Source organism: Planococcus citri, chromosome 3 (genome assembly GCF_950023065.1).
Source record: "Planococcus citri chromosome 3, ihPlaCitr1.1, whole genome shotgun sequence".
Taxonomy (NCBI): Eukaryota; Metazoa; Arthropoda; class Insecta; order Hemiptera; family Pseudococcidae; genus Planococcus; species Planococcus citri.
Genome location: NC_088679.1, coordinates 79,132,531 through 79,141,569, shown reverse-complemented (window position 1 = coordinate 79,141,569; position 9,039 = coordinate 79,132,531). Strand labels below are relative to the sequence as shown.

The window sequence follows — 9,039 nt, the reverse complement described above, 5'->3', positions numbered from 1 at the left end:
TTTCTCTTTTTACAGCAATAAAAGGTGAACTACTCGTAGAACGGCGCATGCGCGAGCTAGGTAGGTTAAGTACCTATTGATTTTTGTATTCAGCTTGCAAAATGAACTTTCATCAGTCGTGATAACACAATTTTATACACACCCTTTACTTACATAATAATAATACTTAAATTTAAAATGACGATCGAAAAGTTTGTAATATTATAGCACATGATGGTGAGATCCATTTATCTGCTGCTTCTTATTTTCATATCTCAAATTATTTACACAAATTCCAACGATGTCGAACGCATGTAAGTAGAAGAAAATATAGCCTATATTTTATATTATTGTGCCTCACACCCAGGCTACATATTTACATAGATGAAAATATCATCAGTTCGAGTGGTTTATTGATTATTAATAAGCGTATAATTTGTATAGTATTCCTGTTCTTTATGTGCTCTTTTCGTATGCCTACATTATTCGATACTTTACATATTTATTACTTGCAGATTGAGCTGGACTAATAAAATTGGAGAAAAATTATGGACTTTGGGGCGAATATTGACCCAAAATACCGAACTAAAAATGGTAATTATGAATTACCTAATAAACTTATATACAATAATACAAGATGGAAACGCGTGATTTTGAAAATACCTCGAATTATTCACTTACAGGATTACAGCAACGTCAATATAAGCGAATTAAATACCAAAGAGTTAATCAAAGATATGGTTACTCAAGTACAAGATATGTTGAACTTGAAAAAATTCGCATTAAAAGTAAGTTGGTACCTATTATTTTAGAATATTCACCTAATTAAAAGTATTGTCAGCTGTATGGTTAATTCTTGCATAAATTGTCACCAGCGAATTGTAAGTACCGCCGAAAACTGCACCAGGAATTTATCAGATACGATAAGTCCGAGTGAGAAAGACGGAGTTTCATTTAGAAATGCACGAGAAAACGCAACTTTTTCGGAGAAGGATAAAAAAGACATGACGCAAAATGAGAATTTTTTCAATCGAAATGTCAGCACCAACTTCAGCAGTGTTCATGTGCCGGATGACGTATACTTCAAAGGTAGCTAAGGTAGCTAATTATTTCACTGTTTCCAAAATAGGCATTGAATAATTAAATTAATAACTCTGGTCACAAAATCCGCGGTAAAATTTGTCAGTAAGATTAATCTCCTTTCCTGGTTTCTTCCAAAAGTCAACTTGACACACGATCTGATCATAGAGATGCAATCATTCTTCCCTGAGCCCAGTAGAAAATGATTAGATTTGAATAGATCACATAAGATCCGCACACTTGGATCCAATTTCATTTGACCAGATTTAGTTATGATCTGATTAGATTCAATAAAGGAAGTCTGGTTCAGTGTGATTGATTAGATCTAAGCTGACCGGTGTGGTGATATGATTTTAAACTGGAATTTCTGAGGAACTAGGTTGACAGTTTAGTAGGAAAGATAGGTAAGGAAATACTTAGGTAAATAAGGAGAGTAAAAGGAATGTGACTGGTAAGTATTAGGAACGAATTAGATAGGATGGATAATTAATCTCTAACACACCATCATAAGCTATTTATAATTTTCAACATTCATTCTCGATTAAAATAAACTTAAAAATCTTCACCTTAACCTAATTTTGAGTAAGAAAAGCTAAAGGAGACAAGATTGAAGATCTAGTCTGAGATAAAGTTACATTCAAAAATTAGAAAAATCATTACTCAAAGAAAGAAGCAAATTTGAAAATCATTCATTTATGAAATTTAGATTCAAAAGGGTATCAAAACTATAGGATCTCATTTCGCACCTCGGGAGTAATAAGGTGACATCTCAAAAAAGTGAAATTTTACAGGAGAGTGATTTTCTCTTTTTTAAAAACTTGATTCATTATTTTTATCAACTTATAATTGATTGTGAGGAATGAATAGCACCTCATTTTAAAGATCTGGTATCCTACCTTCATTTAGCATAAGAACACTTTGAAAAATAAAATCTTAAAGAGGAAATATTTCAATGTTTGGAAAACATTTTGAGTTAGAACCTTTCATTAAAGTTGATGTGGAGGTGAAAGGAAGCGTCCAAAAAAAATTTCATATAAACAAAGTTGTAGAGAATTAAATTTCCAATCGACATAATGTCGTTAGTTTTTTTCTAGAGTGCTTAGTTTTTGAGTTTTTCTCAAAAAACTAAAATTTCATTAAGATGTGCAAATTAATTTTTCTGAAAAGTGTTCAATTTAAAAATTTTTTTCCATTTGGTACAAACCAATAAAAAATGCACTCATTGTGACTATTTCTAACTGACAAACATTCAAAACAATCAAAACTGTTTGTTAACACTTTGTATGTACGAAATTTGCTCAAAAAAGGTGGAGTTTTTTGAGATGTCACCTTATAACTCCAAACAACTTGCAATGTTGTTGGGATTTTGAGTTAGGCCATTTGGGTTTTTTACATGATCTAGATAATGTACCCAACTCAAAGTGTTATTTTTGGTTGAGGGGGGTCATACAAGCCCCAAAAATGCAAAAACATCAAAATCAATTTTTTTTGAGATGTCACCTTATTACTCCCGAGACTAATCTGCCAGTCGTCGACATAGAGCGTCGGATTCCAGAGACTGCAACACTACAAACTTAACCAGGTAACCCTTCGAGGTTACATATAAAAAAAACTGCCGCAACTCTTAAACCAGATCTAGGACCTCATTATTTAATTGTGTCATTTTGTAGAGAATTTTCTCCTCTTTCCGATGGTATAAATTTTTTTGAAATCCTCAAAACTCTTAATGGAGAAAATTGCAATTATTCGAGCTGATAAGGGTTGCTAGATTGAGGTTACCATTTAGTATTTATATACTTTATATTTCAAGGCGTCAGATCAGAACTTTTAAACTAGATCGGGGACCCCATTATTTTGTGGAGTCTTTTTGTAGAGAATTTTACGCCCTTTCTAGTGATATAAAAAATTTTTAAATCCTCGAGATTCTTCATCGAGAAAATTTCAATTTTATGAGATGAAAAAGGTTGAAAAATGGCCAAATATCAGTTATTTTGTTTTGAGTACAATTGACTAAAATTGCAATTTTCTCGATGAACAATTTTGAGGATTTAAAAAATTTTTGTATCATTGGAAAGGGCATAAAATTCTCTACAAAAAGACTCCATAAAATAATGGGGTCCCCGATCCAGTTTAAAAGTTCTGACACCTCGAAGTATAAAGTAGACTGAACAGTAACCTCAATCTAGCTACCCTTATCAGCTCGAATAATTGCAATTTTCTACATTAAGAGTTTTGAGGATTTCAAAAAAAATTTATATCATTGGAAAGAGGAGAAAATTCTCTACAAAATGGCACAATTAAATAATGAGGTCCTCGGTCTGGTTTAAGAGTTGCGGCAGTTTTTTTTATATGTAACCTCGAAGGGTTACCTGGTTAAGTTTGTAGTGTTGTAGTCTCTGGAATCCGACGCTCCCACACGACATTTGTTGACATTTTCATTAATTTGTTGAAGTTATACATGCAATCTACAATTTCATTAAATTAATGTAATAAAGAAGCAACAAAAATTTTACCCATTTTACGGCATAAATTCAAAAATTGAATTATGTTGACGTTTATGAAATTAATGTTCTTCGTTTGCCTTATAAAAAAATGATTTCAAAAACCCTGTAACTGCTGGAGTTAAGGAGTTTTCGAAATGACAAACACTGAAATAGGCACTTTTGAGCTACCTTCCAACTTTATCTGATAGAGTGCGCAACACACCATCAGAATCAGTGAAAACATAAAAAAACCCTTAAATCATAAATGGTGATTTAGGGGGGTTTCAAAATGACTGACTCATTTATCAAAGTCTTGCAGATTACTTTATGTACATAGATAGAATTGTAGACAGCAATGAGGAGATGAGGACTATCAGCATTTCCATCATAAAGTTTTGAAAATAGTGTTAATTTTTATTTTTTAATCAATTATTGTAAATGTAGTTAGATTAACCCCTTTGTGGATAATGTTCAAACTTTTTTCAATCAACAATCACGTAAAATCATGTCGATATTTTTTTTCAAGGCCACTGACAATCACATCAGTGCTACATGGGATCTTCAAAAGTTGGAGAAATACATTAAAAAAAACATGAAATAAAGATTTGAAATTGGTGAAAATTGGTAAAAAATGATGAAATTTTTGTAAAATTTTATTTTAAAAAATCATCCAAAAAAGTGTTCAAAACATATTACAGACTATATGTAACTAAAAACCCAAATAATCATTGAAATTAACTTCAAATAACATCAAAAACAAAAAGTGATAAAATTTCAACTAAATTTGGAATTTTGCATTTTCTATCCTTCCGCTTTATAAAATATTCTGGTTTATAGAATCAAAGATACCTGGTCCCAACTCCATTCTTATAAGCAGGACTTCTTCTTCCTCGCTTGCCCATATCGGGACATTGCGACTACAAAATCCCCGCAACCAGTTCCCTCCAGCTATCTCTGTCCTCAGCGTTTCTTGTGCACTCTCCCAGTGACATTTTGGCATTTTTCTTGATCAAGTCCGTGTATTGGGTGGGTGATCTTCCCCTTCCCCTCTTGCCTTTTATGTGGCCTAGGACTGTCAGCTTTTCCAAGTTGTCCTGTCTCACAATGTGTCCGAAGTAGCGCAGTATTCGTCTCCTGATGACTGTGCTTAGCCTTTCCTTTACACCCAGTTGTTGAAGTATTGACGCGTTTGTTCTTTTCTGGACCCATGATATCCTTAGCATGCGTCTGTAGCAGTACATTTCGAATGTGTCAATTTTATCTTGATCTGCCTTGCGTATTGTCCAGCACTCTGACGCATACAGGAAGATGGAGAAGACCAGCGTTTTGACTATTCTCAGCTTTGTGACCTTTGTAATGTTGTGGCAGTTGAGCTTTCCCATTGCTGTCTTTGCTATGGCCGACCTTCTCCTGATTTCTCCGGCTGAGCTTCCCTGATTTGTTATTAATGAACCAAGATACACAAAGTCCTGCACAACCTCTATACCATCAATCTCCAATATTTCAGGTCTGTTCTTTTGCTCCCTATCGATTATCATTATTTTTGTTTTTCCTTTGTTGACCCTCAGGCCTGCCTCATTGCTGGCTTCTTTGATTTTCCTGAGCATTTCCTTCATTTCATCTGGTGTTTCTGAGAGCAGGGTTGTGTCATCGGCATACCTTAAGTTTGACAATGTCTTTTCTCCAATTCTGACTCCCTGTTCCCAATTCTCTACGGCAGTTCTCATTACCCATTCTCCATATGCATTGAAGAGGTTTGGGCTCGGTATGCATCCTTGTCTCACTCCCTTTGCAGGACTTACTATATCTAAAAAATTACAAGTATAGTAAAAGCTCATTATAACGCTCTTCAAGGGACCAGAAAAAAAGAATGCTTAAAACCAAAATTTGTTATAAGCAAAAATCTCAATTTAACGCTGATGAGTGTAATACCGCAAATTTTTGTTTTAAAGCAAAAACAGTGTAATAAAAGGAGTGGAAACGTGAACTTTTCAAGCTTATGATGATAAATCTAGAACTCTACTCTTTTGTAAGAACTTTAGATACTATACTTACCTGCCTTTTTTGTAAGAATTGTAATCAAGCTTCTATTAAAGTTTGATACATTTATCAAAAAATCTTACTTTTTTTTGGCCAAAATTGAAAATAATTTTCACTTTGAGAAATTGAAATTTCAATTACAATGAATGTTCTCTTAAGCTATCCAACCGTTTTTTCATACCTATTGGACACCATTTGAGAATCATTAAGGCGGAGGGAATAGATTTATTTTCATTCAATTTGGATGGGTAATTGCTGAGTAATTGCAATTTTAGTTCATTATTTTAATGCATTAAATCCTAAAAAAGGGAAAAGGGGACTTGTAGAACACCTGCCGCTCATTGTACCCTGCTATACCCCCAGTCTATTCCATCACCAGCTGTGTTTCATTGTACCCTGTTACACCCCCGGTCTGTTAGCTGTAAATTCCAAGTGGGAGTGGTTTGGTGGGGCGTTTACCAAACAAATATATCATTTTAATGCCCTAACCCTCGTAGTGAATTCGTGGCTGAGTGGTTAGGGCATGTAGGTAGGAATAGGAAATTTAGGGACCCAGGTTCGAATCCCCTTGAGGTAAGTGGGTAGGTGACAAATTTTTCGTAGGAAAATTGGATAGGTAAATGCTTTGGAGTTACCTATGTAGTACATGATAATGGGGCAAAAATAATGCTGAAATTGAGTTATGAATTATGACATCATTTGCTAACTAAAAATTCATTTCATTAATTTCTTGTCTACCTATAGCCATAAGTATAAGGTAGAGTGGGGTAATTGCAAAAATGGGGTAATTGCAAAATTGTGATCTCATGCTAACAAATATCAATTTTCTGATTGTGCCAACTAGGGGGTGTCGAAGCAACAACCTTTACCGACATATTCACCTGGTCACAACTCGCGGGGTTCAACTTGTTGCTCCGTAGCAAACACTTTTATCAAAACATGTTGAAACCACTCATAAGTAAAGTGAGAGGTGTTTTTTTTAAAAATGCATGTGAAATAGAAAAAACTGTCGATTTATCTGGAATTTTCACGATTTAGGGTCATGAAGGATTGAAGTTTAAGGTAAGCTATCGCAATTTGAAAATTTTTTTTTATTTTGGCCGTAAATTGCGTTTTTGCAATTACCCCAGAAAAAATAGACTCGGGGTAATTGCAAAAACGATTTTTTTTTTTCATTTTTGCGCTTACCACAAATATTTTTTTGCCCTGAATAACTTGAAAATGGTTAGAAATAAAAAAAAAAATATACTTCCACCGTCACACGATGAGTTACACGTTAGAGAAGTGATCAACAGTTTTACTGAATTTTTAAATTATTGCTCCTTTTCAACGTTTTACTAATATATTTGACGAAAAATGTATTTCTATGACGAGTTTTTTACATAAAAAACATCAGAAATGATCAATAGTTGATTTTTTGTTCATTTTAGCGAGTTTTAAAAAAAATAATTTTTCAACATTTTTTCACTCCCCTAAAAAATTTTTTGGGAAGTGGAAAAGTTATCGAATTTTTTACCGAATCAAGACCACGAATACATCAAAAGTTAGCAAATGACACGTAGAATACAGTGAGTGTGTTGAAAATTCAAAAAAATAAAAAAATAAAAAAAATATTGCCCACTTTTGCATTTACCCTAACATGGGGTAAATGCAAAAGTCGATTTTCAAATTTTCAAATTGCAATTTTCTCCACGATTTGTGGACCAAATTGTACCAAAATTTTACCATTGATAGAGAACCCCCTGAAGTATAAGTGGTACAAATTTCAGCTTCATCCGTGCAATAGTCTTCTCACAGCGCCCTCTCAAAGTGTCACTAATCAAAAAGTGCTTTGCAATTACCCCACTCTACCTTAGTAAGAATTACCTTGACATGAATAATTTTTAACTTTTTACTTAAGTAGGTATAATTTAAAAATTACTTCAAAATGAGTAATTAAACTAATTTTTGTACAATTGAAACATGTAATTTTTATTATCATGATTTAGTAAAAATTATTAAAACAAAATGATTTTTACTATTGGTACCTATAGCAAAATTTATTAAAATGATAATTTTTACTATACGATTACAGTAAAAATTATTGAATGGGATCTGGTACTTAATTGTGCTAAATACCAGTATTTAGTTAAATTTTTTTGTAAAAATTACCCATATTTTTTTCGTGTAATTTAGAGGCAATTCAAATTCTTAACATATTTTATAAGATTTAATTCTTAATTTAGAATAAAAAGCAAGTTCTGAAAATTGGTTTGAAAATTTATAAATTTGAAGACAATGGAAATTCTAAAAAAAATAATTTGAAAATTTGTATTTAGAGAAATAGAGACGCTGAGAATTCCAAAAATTGATTAAAAGTTCTGTAAGTTGCAGATAATGTGAACTTGAAAATTATATGAAATAAGTATTGTAATATTTATGAAGAAGATGAGAATTCTGAAAAATTGGAGGCAATGTAAATTCCAAAAATTGAGTAAACGTTTTACAATTTGTGGACAATATGAACTTGAAAATTGAATTTGAAATTTTTTAATTTAAAGACAATAAGAATTCTGAAAAATTATCCAAAATTTGACTATTTAGAGGCAATGTGAATTCTAAAAATTGATTGCAAATTTCCTAACTCAGCAGCAATGCAAAATTCTGAAAATTTATTGAAAACTTTATGAAATTGTAGCGATGGGGAATTCGGGAAATTGATTTGAAATTTTGTAAATTTTAAAACAATGCAAACTATGAAAAACAACTAGAAATTTCTTAATTTAGAAGCAATACAAGCTTATAAATTATTCTGAAATACCTATTGTAATTTGGAAAATATGAAAACACTGAAAAACAATTATTATTTTGAAGCAGTGAGAGTTTCAAAAATTCTCATTACTGTGACATGGTTGATTCACTTATGCACTACCTAGATGTAATAATGGTTATAGCTGTAGAAAAGGCAGCTAGCTACACACACTTTGCAGCTAAGCTTTGCTTAGCTGTCTAGTTTTTACCTAATTCTGATTCAATATTTTTTAGAATGTCGAGAAAAGTGTTATTAACAAAGAAGACAAGTCCAAAGTGTCGAAAATGGAACCATGATTTTTTCATTTTTCATAAACTTGGCCAATTTTTTGCATGGGTATAAATATGGACCCCTAAATTTTTATTCATCTAATTTTGATTCAATGGTTTTTAGAAAACCGAGAAAAGTGTTATTAATAAAGAAGACAAGTCCAAAGCATCGAAAAACATCTTTAAATAAATTTTTGTTCAATTTTCTGAAATTTTTATTCATTTTTTGAGGGGGGTCCATATTTGTACCCGAGTCCATATTTGTACCATTTTATGTCACTTTTCTAAATTCCAAATTTCTCCGTGAGTTTTCAACAAAAAAAATAAATTTTTTTACACAATATACTAGAGTCTTTGCCCTTTCGAATGGTATACTCGAAAAACAATTTTGATAATT

At 32.1% G+C, this 9,039-nt stretch overlaps 1 protein-coding gene across 5 annotated transcripts in view; it reads left to right on the top strand.

The window, feature by feature from the left end:
• The first annotated feature begins 103 nt into the window (after nt 1–103).
• LOC135839566 (voltage-dependent calcium channel subunit alpha-2/delta-3-like) overlaps nt 104–9,039 on the top strand; it is a 27,129-nt gene continuing 18,193 nt past the window's right edge. For 4 of the 5 annotated variants that reach the window (XM_065355653.1, XM_065355652.1, XM_065355651.1 and 1 more), the window contains exons 1-4: nt 104–293; nt 495–573; nt 663–767; nt 855–1,068. In XM_065355653.1, the coding sequence (XP_065211725.1) occupies nt 211–293; nt 495–573; nt 663–767; nt 855–1,068 (481 nt within the window). In that variant the 5' untranslated portion in view covers nt 104–210. Of the gene's footprint in view, nt 294–494; nt 574–662; nt 768–854; nt 1,078–9,039 lie in introns of those variants that run through there. The other variant, XM_065355654.1, reaches the window with a different exon arrangement.